This window comes from Lycorma delicatula, chromosome 5 (genome assembly GCF_047948215.1).
Source record: "Lycorma delicatula isolate Av1 chromosome 5, ASM4794821v1, whole genome shotgun sequence".
Lineage (NCBI taxonomy): Eukaryota > Metazoa > Arthropoda > Insecta > Hemiptera > Fulgoridae > Lycorma > Lycorma delicatula.
In genome coordinates this window covers 89,291,437-89,310,843 of record NC_134459.1, presented here as the reverse complement: position 1 = coordinate 89,310,843, position 19,407 = coordinate 89,291,437, and the positions used below count along the sequence as shown (strand labels likewise).

The window sequence follows — 19,407 nt, the reverse complement described above, 5'->3', positions numbered from 1 at the left end:
TCCTGATCTCACACCATCAGATTTTTGTTTGTTTGGTTCTCTCAATTTTAAGTAGCACAAAATTCAGCAACAATAAGCAGGGACAGCTATACAGTACAAGAATGCCTGATACCAAGATGAACGATTTTTTACTACTGGAATAAAAAAGCTTATAGAAAGATGGACCTAAATGCAGCCAGCGATTATGTTGAAAAGTAATGTTAGTTTCATTGTCACCGAATAAATAATGATTTTTCAACAGTCATTTATCTCCTCAATTGTGAATGACCCTCATTTGTTCATACATCATTTAAATCCTATTCAATAAATACCCTACTACAGAATATTAAGATAAGACATATTTTACATTAATTTTTCATGAAGTACTTTCGTGGGATCCTGCATTCTGTCATGATTGAAATAATTCTGTTATTGCATAATAAAAATTTTAAAATAAAAATATTAAAATAATGAGAATCGCATATTAATTAAATGAGTGTTGCTATCTGTTGCAGTTTTTATAAGACCTTCTTCCTCAAATCCTGTCTGATGGCTTATCAAATTGAAATTTTGTTTGTATTTATTTAATATTTTTCTACTACATTTAATTTTATGTCATCTTTATTAGTTTCTAATATTTTTAAATTTGTGTTACTATCAGATATAGATTGTTTATTGTTTATTAGATGGTCTACCTTATTAGATAAACCTAATGTATTATTTTTGTAATTACTTCAATGTTCAAGAAATTTAGTTATAAAGGATCTATTTGTTTTAATTTTATAAATTCCACACAGATTTATTTTATTATTATTAGTTTTGTTTTTTTAAATATTTCATTATGTGGTTATTAGGTTTGTATGCTGGTTTAAATATTTCTTTATTGTAATTTTTATATTTTTTCAATGATATTATTAGTGTATAAATGCATGATGTATATTTTCTTACTGTTTTGCATCAAGATAAACAATTGTGTGGAATTTATCAAATTAAATATAATGACTGTGATGATATTATGTAGAAAAAAACATATAGATACTTTATAATTAGATTTCTTGACATTATAATAATTACAAAAATAATAAATTTGGTTTATCTAATATGGCAGACCATCTAATAAACAATAAAATTCTAATTATGATATTAACACAAATTATTAATGGTGACAAAATTAAATATACTAGAAATATATTACATATATATATATATATATATACAAACAAAATTTTGATCTGGTAAACAATCAGACAGGGTTTGAGGAAGAATATCTTATAAAAACTGCAACAGATAGCAGCACTCATTTAAATTAATGTGCAATTTTCATTATTTAATTATTTTAAATTTTTATTATGCAATGATGGAATTACTTTAATCATGACTGAGGATCCTATGAAAAGTACTTTATGAAAAATTACAGTTAAGATATATATCTTCATAATATGTCATACCTCAATATTTTATTTTAAGTAGTTTATTTAGTATAACTTATATATCATTTTAAGTACAGAGGAATATATACCTTAAAAAGATTTCAGTAAAATTATAAATAAATGCACACACACACACACACACACACACACACACACACACACACATATATATATATATATATATATATATATATATATATATATATATATATAGAGAGAGAGAGAGAGAGAGAGAGAGAGAGAAAATAGGGTGAAAGTCTGGAATATAAGATTTATTTCAGCTTCTGGGCACCTGGTTGATGCAAGAAGATATTTGGCATGATGTTAAAAGCTTTCAATTAGACATACTTGAGTGAACTGAAAATGCATTGAATTGAAAATGTTCTTAAACAAAAAATATATATATCTTTTTTACTCTGTTATACCTAAGTATATCACAATTTTTGTTATTTCAAATAGTTCTCATTACAATGTTTTTTTTTATTAAAATTTTTTTTTGTTATCTAGTATGACATAGGAAACCAATTTTTTGTTTTGTTTTGATACATAGAAATACAAATATACAGATCACATCACATAAAATAAATTATGAATATAAAAACAAAACTAACACATGAAATAATATTAAGGTAAATACACTGAACATAAAAAATTACTAGAAAACAATTTATAATTCAGAAGCTACTTCTGAAAATTATTTTCAGTACTTATTTGTGTGCACATTGAATGAAATTCAGAAATAAGTATTTATTTTGTTTTTAATTAATTAAAAATTAGTTTCATTTTTTTATTTTGTTTTTAATTAATATTGTTTTAAAATAGATTTGAGGACAATTTTCAAGTGGCAATTAATTAAAAATGGCTATGGAAGCATAATAAGATACTTTCTCAAAAGCCGAAGTATTGTGTTGGGTTATATGAAAATAGTTCCATTGTCTGGTTTGGTAAAGGTGAATATTGTTTTTTTTATAAGAGTAAGTGACCACTTACTTCAGCAATGATTGCACATTCATAAATACAAACACAAAGATACATTAAGATATTTAATTTTCTAAATATACATTCTATATGATTCCTTCTTATGGGGACCTGATAATGATTTGACAGCCCATTTTCATACCTTACTTAACAACTCATTCACTTTTTGAGGAAGCCCCAAAAGATTAAATTATACTTTTTGTAAGAAAATGTAGAAATAATAAATATTTAACAATGAAGACAAGCTTAGCATTTTATTAAGGTGCTTCAGAACAAAACAATACAGCTTGATTTTGTTACAAATGAAATCAATTTGATCATCCCACAGGAACTTATAATCTAATAAAACTCCCAGAAATTTTCCTTTGCGGGCTACAAAAATACAATTTATCATAATGGAAATTCTATTCACAAAATCAATAATGTTACATCTACCTGAGAAGTATAATGCAACATTTTTATCCATACTTAAAAGTTAGATGGTTAGAATCCATCCAGTAAATAACTTTTTTAGCTGCTAACATAAAATTTTTAATTCTTTTTAAATAACTATCTTCAGATATAGATAGATACAGTTGTGTCGTCAGTGAAAAGGGTTATAGTAAATGGCTCAAGATTTTGAGGAAGGTCAACAACAAAAAGCAATGGACCAAAGACATTTCCCTGAGGCTCTACACATTCTATATCTTGAAGTTAGGTCCTAAATTTTACATGCATATTCTTATCAAAAGTATGAAATATTAACTCCTTATTTACGGTTTGTAAGATATGACATTAACAAATTGTCAGCTTCTCCTTTGATTAACATAAACATTATTAAGCTTTGTTATTAGTAAAAAATAAATTAATGCTTTACTGAGGTCATAAAAAATAAATTTATTTTTCCACATCATCACCATTTATAGCAGTACATTTCTCCCAATGGTGAATCAGTTCTCATTCCATCAATGATGAAGGCTGGCAATTGTGAAAATCACGAAAAAAGATAACTTTGCTTGTTCCATAACCTGTGGAACAGTCAGTTGAAATGACTACATTTAATATCCCTCTACTATTTGATGAAAACGTGAAAATTGCAGTGCCAAATTTGTTGAGTATAGAGTAGGTTCAAATTTCAACTTCATAAGAGCCTCAGCAATTGCAAAGGATGTGTGTATCTGAGTATTATTGTCGTAAAATTATTGGCTCTACAGATTGTCAAACACGACACGTTTCCTAAAATATTTTAAAAGCCAGTGGAAACATCACCACCAATCATAGAAACTCACTGATCATTGTGAGGTTCATCTTCAATATTCACTTGACTAGATTCTGATGCATGCAATTTTATTGTCCACCTACTAACAATAATTTAAAGAACAATTATTAAATAGTTATTAGCCAATGAATTTCATTAGCATTTACACTATGTCTGAGTTTAAAAATTATATTACTGCACACAGTTTTAAATGCATTAACATAGCAGGCATACTCAACCCAACAAATGGTGACTAACAAAAAATGAGAGGCATGGATCAATGGGTTTTGGAGCATAGTAATAAGGAAATGAAACAAGATGAGACCTGTCACTTAGTGCATATTTTGTTCTCAAGTTATGTTCCAGTATAAATTACATTTCAATTGCTCATGGTATAATCAAAAAACATTGCAATGTGTATTAATTGAAATAAAAAAAATAGTGGTATACTTTTTGGAGCACCTATATTTTTAATGAATTTCAGCACATCCTGAGTATAGCTTTCCAACACCATAATATCAAACACCTTCCTACACTAAGATAAAACATATATTCCAGGAACATAAAAAAGATGCATACAACATATGATGAAAAAAAGTAAATAATTTTTTTTCAATTTTTTTTCCAATTATCATAGAACAATGTACATACATATCTGTTACAACTACATTAGTAAGGATATTTGTGTTAGTATAACATACATGGTATTTTACCACTAATTTAGACTAAAATTTATTTTAATTATCACAGTTTTCCCATGGGTTTGATCACCTGTCTTTAAGCTATCTTTAGGACATTCAATTTAATAAATAGCTTTGTTGTTCACTAAGAAAGAAAACTAAAGAATCTAATCTACTAAACACATCCAAACTGAAAATGTAATCCTTAAAAGCTACCAAAAACTCAAAATCTTCAGAAGCAATAAAAAATACAATTATTCTTTAAAACTGGGTAACAGGATAAAAGATTCATTAATTTTATTTCCCACAGCAAGCAAATCCAGCAAAAATTGCTGTCTAGACAAATTGCTTATAGAGTTAAACATTTTTTAAATTTCTTATTATTTAAATAAAACAAAACAGTAAAAATATATTATTACATTTTAAGTAAAAAATAAACAACAATCAAACTACATATGGAATAGTTTTCTTTTTATAGCAAAGATATATATATTATATGATTCTTAAGTATTTAATAGTGAGGTAATAACAAAGAAACAATTTTTTGTTTCCTAAGACATAAAATAATTGCAATCACCTTAATCTGAGTTAGATCTAAGTAAAAGGATTAATTTATAGTAACATATTTAAATTAGATTGTAAAATAATAACTATTTTTCTATTTTAAAATAATAAATCCTGATATTCCTGCATTGTTCATTCAAAAAGCTATCAAAAGTACCCCAACTTAAGATAATAATAAATCCTATTTACATTCATAAATGTAAGTTACCTTCATTCACAAACTCTCCATAAATTTTCATTGAAAAATTAGCAACGTTAAAGAATAGTAAAATAACAATAAAAATATATAACTGAATCAATTGAAGCATAAAATATGACCCAAAATCTTGGTCAAGTTTGTTAAAGGGAAATATTGAACCATGGGGTGGAAATGGGGGAAATTTTTTCAAAAAACAAAATATCACTATAATCTTATTAAGGTAAAGTAAAATTATCAGATTCGTTTAAAGTTCCTACTAATCTTTGAATAAGGGCCTAAAACTTATCTCAGTAAAGTTTTTTGATAACACCAACCATTGGCCCATGGGGAGGGGGGATGAGGTTTCAAAGACAAAAAAAATCATACCTCCCTTAAAAGGCACAGTATTGAAAAATCTGTGAAACCTTTTTAACTTTAAGGTGGAAATCTTTTTTATTACTTACTTAGAATCGGTAAAATCTACCTCCACCTTTCAGAATGCCGAAAGGGATTTTTAATTTTTATAAGTTTACAGAAAAAATAGGGGTTTTCCGCATGAGAAAAGATTTAAAAAATAATAAACTTATACTGTCATGAAAAAAAAGAAAGCTTATAAATTATAAAGCTTATAAGATTGATTTTACAAAAATCAATCATTTTTTTCTTGCAGTTACATGCAAATTTTTTAATATTTTTCATGATTTTTATTAACTTACGTATATGGTTTGAGTATAAAAAGATACCAGCTCAACTGTGTGTAAACTTTATAACTGTGACAGATATATCCTTGCAATTTCCTAAACTGATGTCTAATTTAGCAACAGACATCAGTTATGTTAAAAATCTATAATTTTCTTGCCTGACTTCACTGTAAATCAATAACTACAATAACATTATTATAACTGAATGTAAAAATTCCTTACAATTAGTGACGACATGTCTTATGTTATGCATAATTTCAAGTATCATGCAAATTTTTAAAAATCCTAAAGAAGTAGCCATCAAGTGAACATCTACTCATACCTAATCTGGAATTTCCACACCGTGGAAATTCCACAAAGTGAAACTCACAAATGTTGTGAAACTCACAATGTTTACTTCTTTGATTGTTTATTTATAATTCTTTAGAACAAACTATAGATCCCAAATTCTGGTATATGGAAATTCTACAACAATGTTAAGTTACACTGAGGTGTATAATTTTTCAACTATCTGAATTAACTTGTATACAACACTATTCTAATATGTTCAATTTTTATAGATAATAATTTTGTGGGTATTATTACAGGATTCCTCCTCTACGAATCATGAGACCTTGCCGTTTGTGAGGGGGCTTGAGTGCTCAGGGATACAGAGTAGCTGGACCGAAGGTGCAACCATATCGGAGAGGTATCTGTTGAGAGCCAGACTAAGGAATGATTCCTGAAAGAGGGCAGCAGCTCTTTCAGTAGTTGTTAGGGGCGTGAGTCACAATGACTTAAACGGCCATATCAACATCACTCAGTCCTCTGAGTACTGCGCAGCTGAAAGCAATGGAAAACTACAGCTGTTTTTTTTTCCAAGAAAATGTGGCTCTCTGCATTTTCACATAATAATAATGGAGGCGCCTTCCTTGGTAAAATATTCCAGAGGTAAAATAGTCCCCTGTTCAGATCTCCGGGTGGGGACTACTAAGGAAGGGGTCACCAGAAAAGTAAAAAATAACATTCTACGAGTCGGAGCGTCGAATGTTAGAAGCTTAAAACAAAAGTAATGAAATGTAGTAGAAATAACAAAGATGGACCACTGAATGTGAAAATAGGAGGAGAAAAGATTATGGAGGTAGAAGAATTTTGTTATTTGGGAAGTAGAATTACTAAAGATGGACGAAGCAGGAGCGATATAAAATGCCGAATAGCACAAGCTAAACGAGCCTTCAGTAAGAAATATAATTTGTTTACATCAAAAATTAATTTAAATGTCAGGAAAAGATTTTTGAAAGTGTATGTTTGGAGTGTCGCTTTATATGGAAGTGAAACTTGGACAATCTGAGTATCTGAGAAGAAAAGGTTAGAAGCTTTTGAAATGTGGTGCTATAGGAGAATGTTAAACATCAGATGGGTGGATAAAGTGACAAATGAAGAGGTATTGGGGCAAATAGATGAAGAAAGAAGAATTTGGAAAAATATAGTTAAAAGAAGAGACAGACTTATAGGCCACATACTAAGGCATCCTGGAATAGTCGCTTTAATATTGGAAGGACAGGTAGAAGGGAAAAATTGTGTAGGCAGGCCACGTTTGGAATATGTAAAACAAATTGTTAGGGATGTAGGATGTAGAGGGTATACTAAAATGAAACGACTAGCACTAGATGGGGAATCTTGAGAGCTGCATCAAACCAGTCAAATGACTGAAGACAAAAAAAAAATTACAAGATTATGTTCCTAATTACACTATGCTGTCAAGTGACACTACTCTGATCTGATATGATTTGGAAACCCCTTTTGAATGTTGTCGAATAATATACAGTGATCCTGGGTTATACTAGGGATAAATTGTTTTAATTTTTCATTAAACGTTTACAGAGAAAATTCTTAGAACATTTCTACAGGAGGAGAAAATGAAAAATTATCAATTTCTGGTCTGTTTGTAAAAAATTAATAATTTTAATTAAAAGACAACTTAGAAACTACACAAGCTCTTGAAAGTAGATATTGAAAATAAAAACTAATGCATTAAATAACAACAAACCAAGAGACAGTACAAGAAAACATTAACAAAAACATTGGTAATGACATAGATGAAGACAATAATTGAATAGCTAATGGTTCTTTCAATGTTAGATGTACTTGATAAAATAGAAACCGCAATCAAATAGTTCAAAGTACAGAAAAAGATTATTTTAATGAAATTATTACCACTGATTCAATAAAAAGAAAATTACAATAACTGTAGAAGAAACAGGTTACATAAAAAAAGATAATAGTTTTTATGTAATAAGAGTGTCAATTAAATATAAACCAGACTTTTTTTTAACATATTAGGGCAAAATGAAAATATAAAGCATATTTATTGCTTTTCTGCATAGTCTCCACGTAGTATTTCTACAGATTTTTCCCAAAAAAAGAGATTGTGGATCCCTTTTTCATAAAAAGTTTGAGAATAAGTCTGACGTCAATTGAGCTTGAACCTCTCCTCTACTTTGTTGACAGTCTGGAATCAATGTTCACCAAACAAAATTTATGTGGTGAATAAATCTGGACTGTATTGATGATTTTCTAAGATTTTATGATAAATTTTGTCCAGTTTATCCACAGCCCTAACTGATGTGTTTGGCCTGACATTGTTGTGAAGAAGAATTACAGAAGGTGCTGTGCTGATGGTGCTTTTTATTCCTATGGGTGGTTTTTATTTTGTCCAAGAGCTAACAGTAGTATGCAGTAATCAGAGTGTGATATTTGTTGAAAAAATGGACAAAAAATACACCTTTCCACTCCCAAAAGATGGTTGCAAGGGCTTTTTCATCAGATTGACACATTTACCCATTTTCAAATTTATGGGGGAGGTTCTCCACTCTTACACCTCTCTATGTGTGCAAATTTTTAGGTCAGAAATTTAGTAAAGAGCCATATCTCATCACATGTGACTATTCATTCAATTCAAAAAATTATTTCCCACTTATCAAAATTGATTTTGGAGGCTTTGGCAAATTTTTTGTTAAGCCATTTCTAATTTTGAGACAAAAGTTTTTGACCCACTTCACACAAACTTTGCTGAACGCCCAAGGTGCTTTGTGATAACTGTATGGGCTCTTCTAAGGATTATATTAATATCCAAAACAATTTCAACAACTGTAAGGTGCAGATTATCTACAATGAGGTTGCAAATCGATAAAATGAATGTTGTCATTCTTTACACTTGTCTTTGAATTTATGTCCACAGCTTCTCTCTACATCATCCTCAATCAATTTGTTGGTCCAGTCATAGACTTAGGTAATGATGTCATATATTGAACTGTGCACACAGTCTAGTCATTCTTGAGAAACTTCACAATACACTGCACAACCGACAATGGAATCTCTTATTCTGTCATGATGCTACTAACTAGAGAGATGCAAACGCAAATTCAACTTTGAGAATCCATCCCCACTTCCCTCCATGCCAGCCCAGTAATGTTCATATGTGAACTGTAAATACAATAGTACAGTTTATATCTGATTCATATTCACATGCCTAGAGATTAAAAATTCTTTTAACATGTTATTCAGTTTTTATTTTGTTTCAAATTTAAAATATTATTTTATGTATCTAGGTTCCTGAAATGTATTTTTTTTAAATATTTTCACATGAAAAGTAGTATTTTTTTTTACAGAAACATTAACACTATATATATTAATTTATTCTATCTATTATTGATCTGTACTTCCACTACATATTTATAATTGAATAGTTTCAAGTCTCATAATAGTAAGATTTTACGTAGTCAAATGTATATAAAAATTTTCAAGTTGTAAAATGTATTTAATAGTACCAAAAATAGCCTGTATGCATAACAAAATGAGAAAAAGCAAATTTATATGGCATGCATTGTTGTTCTATACTATACTGCAAGTATGCCCATAGCAGAGGTTTTACCATATCTCTATTTGGGCATGGTACACAGCCACGAAACACTTTATTTGATCTCTTTCATCTGTTTAGTATCTTGTTGTTATAAAATAACTACAACCACATGCTAACATTAATCAATTATATGAAAATATTTTTTTTTTTGTAACTAAATTTTTTTTGAAGGCAAAAAATGCTTATGCATTATTGCTTGGAACAAAAAAAAATTATAAACTAAAGCTAGATTAAAAAAAAAACTGAAAACTAATAACACAAATAAAATATCACTAAAAACTTACAACTAATAACACAGTCAGAATCGAAACAATAAGATAAATTTCTTTAAAACGAAACACAAAAATAAAAACAAAAAAATATATAAAATTTAAATAAACAAAATCCAAAAGGTATGTAAGAGACTATGTAACATAAATATTATAACAATTAAAAAAAAAGAAAAAACTACATTAAAATAACTCTTCAAACAGCAGTACAAAATATATGCACCACAATATTAAATTTTAAGTAAAATATTAATGCATCGTAAAAATAGCAACATCCGGTCCAAAAAACTTCCTATCATTGTCCAGGATTTGACAATATTTCTAGGTACTTCATTTGTGGGCAAATTTACAACTAAGGCCACATAAGATATGCAATTCACAAGCATGTAGCGGACAGTTAAGCGGCAGTTACATCTTAAGCATAGTGGTGTGTTTTCTCCTGACATCAGGAACCTGTGAGTAGCTTTGGTATATCATATATCCTATCTGCAATCAGCAGAGGACCACTTCCTCTCAACGTTTTTCTGTAGGAGGAGTCCCATGACAACTATACAAGTTCAATTAGGTTTTTTTTTATAATTTTATTCACATTATTACTTTATTTTAAAGTAGGTGTATGGTTTTCATAGATGAATGTTCTACTTCAAATAATAATCAGAAAATTTTATTTTAATAATATAATTTCCACAATGCAAATGCTTGGTTTTTGTTTAAGAGAAAATTGGTAGTTAATTTTTGAGTAAATTGTTTTGATATATTTTACAGACAATTAAAATGACTTGCAAGACTCTAGGGACATGGATTATAAACATAAAAAAAAACTTATTTCTGTTTACATGAATGCAAACAGAAATTTTTACAAAGTGGGTGCATAATAAGGCACTCTTGTAATATACCACATCCATAATTGGCTTAAACATATTTTACCAGATGATAAGGTTTGTTGTATAATTGTTTCTGCCATTGCCACTAAAATTATAATTGAAAAAACTCCCAAATTTGTACTGTAAGACTACAGTATAGCATTCATAAATAAGTTCAAACTATTAAAGATTACAATATTAAATAAATAATTAAATTAATCCACTTACAGGTGTAAATGTTTCATAAAGCTGCCTTGTGTAGTGTTATCAAACTGTTTGGCAGCTGATGTAAGAATTACATCTTCATCTTTCTCTCCTGTGTAGACACCAAAAACCGTCCCTTTCTGCAAGAGTACAAAGATTATTTAACACTATATATACATATATAAATAAATATGAGTTCAAATATAAATTATAATTTGCATCAGGAATATGTATAATTTAATCAAGTATAAGATTAGAAATTTTGTATTATCAATATACAGTAGATCAGTATTATCATTGTACCTCTGTTTTAGTATCATTGATTATTAAAAAATAATCATCCGTAAAACTTAAATCCTGCTCACTGTTAACTTAACCTAACATACTAATAATTCTTCAATAGAAAAGACTATGAAAATCATGTATAGTTTATTTTAACATAAACAAATTCCTAATAAATAAAACTGCAGTAGGCTATATAACTTTTAAATGCCTAAATATAACTTCTTAATCAGTAGTTTTAACTTACATCATACAACAGGAAAAATAAAATAATTCTAAATAAACTTTACCTTGTATCTAAGTAGAACTTAAATAAAAATCTAAGAATACAGAATTTAAAAGGAAAAAACATAAGGTCTATTATATTAACAGAATAAAACTTTTAAAACAAATTATTAATATTACTAACACCAGTTTTTACAAAAAGTTTAAGAGCCCCTAAATCAAAACATCAATTGAACCAAACTGTCATGAAAGCAACCAAACCATCATCAATGTGGTTTAACTAAAACAGAATCTTATTAATGTTAAAAAATAGATCAAAACTCTGTTAAAAAGGTTTTATCACATCTTACCTAAGTTTTCAATAACATAAAAAATAACTTTATAGGAAAGAATGACTGAAATATAAAGAATAAAAGACATAAAACAACTCAACAAAAAATTAATACACGACCAAATTAGTTAAAAATAATGATCTCATTAACATTCTAATAAATTACCTAAATGTATCAGCAATAATAAGCTCTATGAATGTGCTTAAGTAAATTAATTTTTTACATCAAGTTACCATGCAAATTGTTATATTTGTAACCTATATTTTATTAATAATAAAATATCATGAGTTTAAAAAAAATTATTTAAACTACAGCACCAATATTTTTACCTTGATGTTAATCAGCAATATTATTCTGCTGCATTACATCATAAGAAAAGCTTAGATATCACTTTTCATAAATGTTATACAGACCTTTTATATTTCGCCCTGTATTTGTTTTCTAATTACAATAGAATTATTTTATAATCATAACATTCTTCAGATGATTATTAGAAAATTAAACAATAATTGATATGTCTGCTAGGTTGTTTATTATACAAAAATATTGATAACCCATTTTATACATGATCTCTGATTATATATATTTGTAGAGCAAGTAGTAATGGAACATATAAATTACACATTAAAACAAATTAAAATAATTATATAAAACATAGAAGCATTTACTATCTATTTTGGTCATTTGTGCCAGAGCTAAATATGAAGGGGTTTGGCATGTTTATCTTTAATAATTAAAAAAAATGTAAATACAACACTTAAAAGCTTCATTTTAAAATTGCAAAGAATTTAATAACAAGAAATCACCAACATTAATTTCAAAATGTAGTAACATATAAATATGAGAGTAACAAAACTACCAGGCAAAAGTACAATTTTTCAGCCTGAATCAAGAATCGTAGTCCACATATATTATACTGTTGAATAGTAATTATGACAATCAGATTGCGAACAAAAATAGGTAGGTTAAAGCACATGAATTCTGGCATGGTTAGTATTTTAAAGTAACAGCAATTATTTACCTTACATGAAGAAAATATATGAATAGCTGTTCCTATAGAAATAAGTAAACCAAATAGTTTGTAATTAATCACATAACCTAGCATTTGGCTAGTTATCTGTTATGTTGAAATAATTTAACAAAATTTAAAACCAACTAATAATACATCAGTATCCAATTAACTCACAAAAACTACATGACTATAGAATGAAAACTAAATTGCTTAGAAAATAAACAAATACAAATTACACAAAAATGTTGAACTATATCAATTAAAACAAGAGTAGGGGATTTAGTAAATAGATTTTCTTCTTAAAAAGTGATTACTTAAAAAATGGTTAAATAATTAACAACCTTATATTAAAGAAAAAATAAGATTTAAACAAAATTTAACGGCAGAATGCACTTCCATTTATATATGAAAAGATTGGGAAATTGAGGCGAAAAATCACGTTCACCATACAAATGTATAAATTAAGATTTTTTTATAGCCAAAAAAATTGCAAATACAAATTGGGTTACATTAAAATAAAAATCTGTCAATCACTATTCTGCAAATTAACTTTCTCGGCATGTTTGTAAAATACGTAGAGACCATCTCCTCATTATCGCAATAACTTAAGTAAAAACAGCAATATATTTGATGGTTATAAAATAAGTGAATACTACAATTATTACCTTAACATTATCGCTAGCTGTACTACTACATTTCCTTAAAATAAAGTAATTTGCACGAAATGGAGAAGAAGCCGTCCACACACGACCCAGGGCCATTTTGAAACCACTGCCATATTGTTATCGTTCTTAGCCGCAAGTTCAATGCCGCTGTAACTACGAATTGTTGCTCTATTAAGTCAGCTGATTTTTCCCTGCAAATCTGCAACTGCATGGTAGCACGGAGCTCAAAAACACGAAATAATGAAGTTTATTTCAAAACTACTTTACATCCTCTTAAATAATAAATAATACCTTATGGTAGTGCCGCAGGCTAAACAAAAAAAGAGAAAGCGTAACATGTAACAAATAAAAAGCTTAGAAAATTTTAAAACCCCCTGACTATTATTAAAAATACACACACTCATTATATATATATAAAATCAGTAAATTTTATTGGTTAGATGGACTTAACAAAATTTCTCTGTAGTATCTTAGAGAATATTATAATCCAGAATGCATTCTTACTTCTCTCAAAATGCTCAAACTCTCTCAAACTTTCTCAAAATGTTTACCTTATATTTTTACTTGCCATGGATATTTTCGAAAAGGTAACTGTAGTTGGTCATCTGTGACTTCTTTATAATTGGAATTATTAACTGCTTGGGAGTGCCAATTGACTGAAGGGGGTACTGCACAATTAGACAGCGATGGCACAACCTATGTAGAACTATTTTAACTTAAGTCTATTTTGATGTCTTATAGATTATTAAATCAAGATTTCTGCAAATAAACACATGTTGGAGATATTGAATTGACAGAAATTGGTTACAGGTTATGGTACTGTAAACCAAAATTACAAAAAGTTCATAATAATGACATATGGAAATAAGGATAACATGTGGAAATAAGGAAACCTTTTCAAAGAATGGATTACTGTTTGGAGTATAGAGAGAGAGAGAGAGAGAGACAGCTCATACACCGGATATCTGAAGCAAATAGACAATAAATGATTTCCATGTCCATGAATGATTTATTGATCAACACCACAAGAAAACAAAGGAATATGCCTAGAAACAACTGGCAACAAACAGATTTACCCATAAGAACAAGAATTTATTCTTGAAGGACAAAATTAAGTGGGAGTACTATACTGTGCAAATTAACTGGGCAAAGTAACAAAAAAAAAAACCACTCTTTTTCCAAAAACTATGCTTTTATTCATTCTATGCCTTTATATACACCAATAAATACATGTATTAGTATGAAGTATATCCTCCTTTAGAAAAAATGACATCTTGAAGACGTTTTGGCATTGACTCCGCTAGATTAGTGCACATATTCTTAATTTCATCATCATGGAACCACACTTTTATAGCAATAGTTATCATGCGTTCTTCTGTCATAGAGTCTATCTTACCTAAACACTTCCTCAAAATATTTCACAAGTTTTCAATGGAATTTAAGTCTGGTGAATTTCCAGGGCAATGAAACACATTAATTTGATTTTCCAGCATGAAAGTTTTAGCTTGACCAATTTTGAATTATGACAAGGGGCCAAGTCATGTTGAAATATCCTGTAAAGAGTTTACCCTGAATGGAACAATCCTATGTCATAATGTGTCTGTGTATTTGTTTGAATTCATCATACCTTGAACAGGAACTAAGTTTCCAGTGCCATTTGTTGTGAAAAACCCAAAATATCTGTTTCAGTTGGTGTATTACAGTTTGTTGGACATGCTCAGGTCTGAAAGGTTCACTGTCACCTAATCTCATGACATTTGCTTTGTAATCCTGCATATCAGCAGTCCATGATTTATATTTTTGGGCCCATGTTAAATGTTTTTCTTCATTTTAGGAGTAAAAATTGTTTTTTCATTTGTCGTCTTCCCTTCCAGAAGCCTGCAGCATTCATTTGAGCAACTAACATCAAAACCAGTTGTCAATAAATTTCTTTTAAGGTCTGAGTTTCTTTTCTTTGGATTAATTTTACTATTTCGTATTAGAATTTTATTAGCTCTTGAAGTAGTTTTCTGTTTACACCTACATTTTCCTCTCCCTTTTTGGAGACGATCCAGTCAAATGTACATAAGATGTATGACTGCCCCACACTTAGGGAGGGGCCAGAACTCGCACCACCCTGGAACTTAGACATCAAGGAGAATATTGGCCACTACAAGCAGCGAGTCAATGTGCCGTGAGCTGCATTCTTGGGCCATGGGGGAGTTCCTTGATGCAGTTGTGATGTTCAACCAGCATCAGTAGTTTATTTAAGAGAAGACTCTAACCATGTTGTTGGAAGAAGCTACCCTCAAGGAATGGTTGGCCACCAACCGTTAGCTCCAAGCGGCTACAAATGGTGGACAGGTACTTTCTGGCACTCAACAACCTAGGCATGGTGGCAAATAGCTATTTTTTATTTAATTAAATTATTGACAAAATAAATTTATGACTATTGTGTTTTAGTGTAAGACACGGTGCATACCCATTGAGAGAATATATGAAGTGTGAATGGGTGGACACAAAGCAACTGATGATATAGACCGTGCTTATACCGTTCACGTAATTAGGTTAGCTCTAGGATTTACTTAGGATCCTGGTCGCATGAACTGTCAAGGCACAGAAGCCCTTTGTGGCATGGTCATTCGGTCTCGTGCTTTAGAATGACTAAATGGAGTGGTGGCAGGAGAAATTCCAGTAAACCAAAAAAGCCATATCTTGGATGTTCCAAATGAAAAAGAAAAAATTATTTAATTTACTGACCATCTGTAGTTATTGAGAAATAGGTATAGATATTAAAAATCTACTGGTACAAATATAGGTTCTATAATGCCTCTAATTTATACTATTGTACTGTACCTAATTGTTATTTTTTTCAATTGCATATTTATCAAAAAATAAATTTTAATTAATCATTTCTGTTTCATTCTGATTACTTTTATGAAGGGATGATTAAACATTTGCTCTGAAGGAAGATCAGTTTGGAAACCACTGGTGTAGAAAATAAATTACACCAATTAACAAAACAGGGATCCAATTAAAGTAGCTATTTTTACAACATTATCACTAACTTATCTTATCATCAATTAATTACTTCCTTGTACAAAGTTAAGGAAGTATTGTGATCGTGAAACATTTCGCTTTTCATATTTCAACGGAAATATCCATTTTAACCATCCCTGAATCCATTTTGACTAGTTTCGGTATGACGTCTGTCCATAATGTACATCTGTATGTATGTGCGTGTGTATCTCGCATAACTTAACAATGATTAGCCGTAGGATGTTGAAATTTTGGATTTAGCACCGTTGTAACATCTAGTTGCGCACCTCCCTTTTTGATTGCAATTAAAATTAAAATTGAAATTTTAATTAATGAAATATTTGGATCTTAAAGCGAAGCCACATCGATTCAAATCAGACTTCATCTCCTTTTTTTTTTTGTTTTTTTTTTTTACTTTTTGTTTTTATTCTTTTTTTATCTTTACTTTTTTTTTAATTTGAATATATGATTTAATAATTATTAATCCTTGATTGCAAAAAAAATTACAATAAATAATAATTCATTGATAATAAAAAAAAAAAATGAAAAAATTATTAGTGAAATAAAATTAAAAGCCAAATAATAGATTTATTATCTGTTATTATATCTATAATTTAGAATCGTATTATTTTTGGATTTTCTTAGCAAATTCTTATAAAAATTGTATATTTATTTTTAAAAGAATCATTTTATTTAATCATTTAACAGAAAAATTAAATACATTTTTGAACTGTATTCAATTTAAAGTGATTGTTGAAAATATTTTTTCACTTGTGCATACTATGCACAAGATTTCTGATATGTATTTCAGATTTCTGGTGTGTCATATAAATAAAAGTTAATAATTAAACTATTTAGTTTAGTGAACTCCTGTATATTGGTTACTTAATTTTGACCTTATGGTGTAGAATAATCAGTTTTTATTATTCTATTATTTGGTAAACAATTTATTTAAAGAGTAATCAGGGGACTATTACTCTAACCTAATATGTTAGGTAAGATTGCTGAATTAATAATTGTATAAATATTTGATGTTAATAAAAACTAATATTTTAGCAATTGCTTAACTGTCCACTTTTATTAAAGAATTGGAGGATTGTACCTCACTTTTAAATGAAATGCAGCAAAAATATGTATATGTAATTTAATAGATGTACAAGGAAGTCATGTGGTATCCACATCAGATTTTTTAAAAAATCATATAATTTTCAACTTTATCAATAGTTTTAGCATTTTCCAGTATCACCATATTCCAAAAGATATTTGTAAGCCAGAAAATTAAGGTTGACAATATTTCATTTTAATATACTTCTTAAAAATAATTTATGATCGCTATTTTTTTTTTTTTGTCCTAGAGACTTCTTTCATATATATATATATAGATTTTCTCCACAACTTTCTGTTTAAAAACTGTACTGTTGTAAACTTAAAATGTTTTTAATATTTTCTTTTTACATTTAATATCTACTTCTATTCTATGTTATCTTCAATATTTTAATTAAAATGGTCTACATATTATCTAATAATATTGTCGCATGTTCATGGCTCGATAAGGATATTGAGGGACGAACAATTACAAATGTTTATATAAATACAATTTATTAATTTAAGAACATAAATAAAATAAGGCAAATCAATAATAACAAATGACAATAATAAATAATGACAACAATAATAATAAATTACATAAAAAATATATTTTTAACTAAGGATAGGATTTGCATACAGGTGGCTAAATCATAAAAACCAGAATTCAGTTTAATTGACAAAAGACATAATGATTGCTAACATTAACAGCTTTAACCACTTGTGTTGTATTAATAAGAAGACAATGCAAGTCTAAAGTCCATTCAATTCTGTTCTCTGCATATACCTTTGCTCTTTACTAATAAAACTACTCGAACAACTTATGAATGAGTTTAGTACTTTATCTCTTTCACTATTTATCTATCATTAACTCACCAAACAACTTCTTACATTCACCCACTGACTGCAATGGAATGCTTGTGATGTCACTTTGCATGTTGTTCTACTAAACACCTTCTCACAATCAGAACAGTACGCTTAATACTCACTTCATAGTCACTCCTTACTACTTACTTAATACTGATCTTTACTCGCTGGTCCTAGAGTATTTATACTTGTATCCTCCTGACCTGCAGAACAGACCCAAATTCCTTAACTGTTGAAGCATTAGAATTATTGTCTGCACTCTTATATTTTTCCATAAATTCCTACCCTTGTTCGATAACCCATCTTTCGAACAACAGCTGTTGGAGGTATGTTGTGGGCAGTATTACAAAGAACGATTGTTAAATGGACCAGTTAGCCTTAGAAAAAGGATTCCTTTCAGTACCCTTATGAATTCCTTTCTTTGTTATTTTCTACTATTTTCTTCTTAATTGGCAGGGATCCATTAATCAGCTCCGTTATATTGGTATTGTTACAAATATGAAACAAATCAAAGCCTACATAATATGTTATCTTAAAGGTTTAACTTCTAAAAAAAAAAAATTCTAAATATTCTAGTAGGAAAATCTTAGTCTTATTTCAATTTAGCATTAAGATTTTTTCTGAAGTATTGCCTGATTAATGAAAGTCAATCAAACCGTGCATCCTTCTATTTCTGCATTATATATTTAGAGTAATATAGATATTTAGAAATAATTAGTTAGGGATGTACAAAAACTAACAGAAACCAAAAGAAAAGTTAAAGTTTTCACAAGGGAAAATTTGAACGCGTTACTTAAATGAAAAATTTTTATAAACTCTTTGTAGTTATCAGCCTGTAAATATTTAAGTAAATTTTAGAATTTTCTTACATTTTTGTCCATCTAATTTCATTCAAATTACTTATGATTTTATCCATGAGTAATAGAATCTGTATAA

The 19,407-nt window shown here is 28.7% G+C and overlaps 1 protein-coding gene across 2 annotated transcripts in view; it reads right to left on the bottom strand.

Moving 5' to 3' along the window:
- The window catches only part of LOC142325176 (E3 ubiquitin-protein ligase COP1-like), a 94,021-nt gene extending 80,384 nt beyond the window's left edge, over positions 1–13,637 (bottom strand). Inside the window, exons 1-2 of one of the 2 annotated variants that reach the window (XM_075366597.1) lie at positions 13,501–13,637; positions 11,009–11,124 (exon numbers count right to left, since the gene is read on the bottom strand). In XM_075366597.1, coding sequence (XP_075222712.1) covers positions 11,009–11,124; positions 13,501–13,596 — 212 coding nt within the window. In that variant the 5' untranslated portion in view covers positions 13,597–13,637. The remainder of the gene's footprint in view (positions 1–11,008; positions 11,125–13,500) is intronic. The other variant, XM_075366596.1, reaches the window with a different exon arrangement.
- Positions 13,638–19,407: the final 5,770 nt, after the last annotated feature.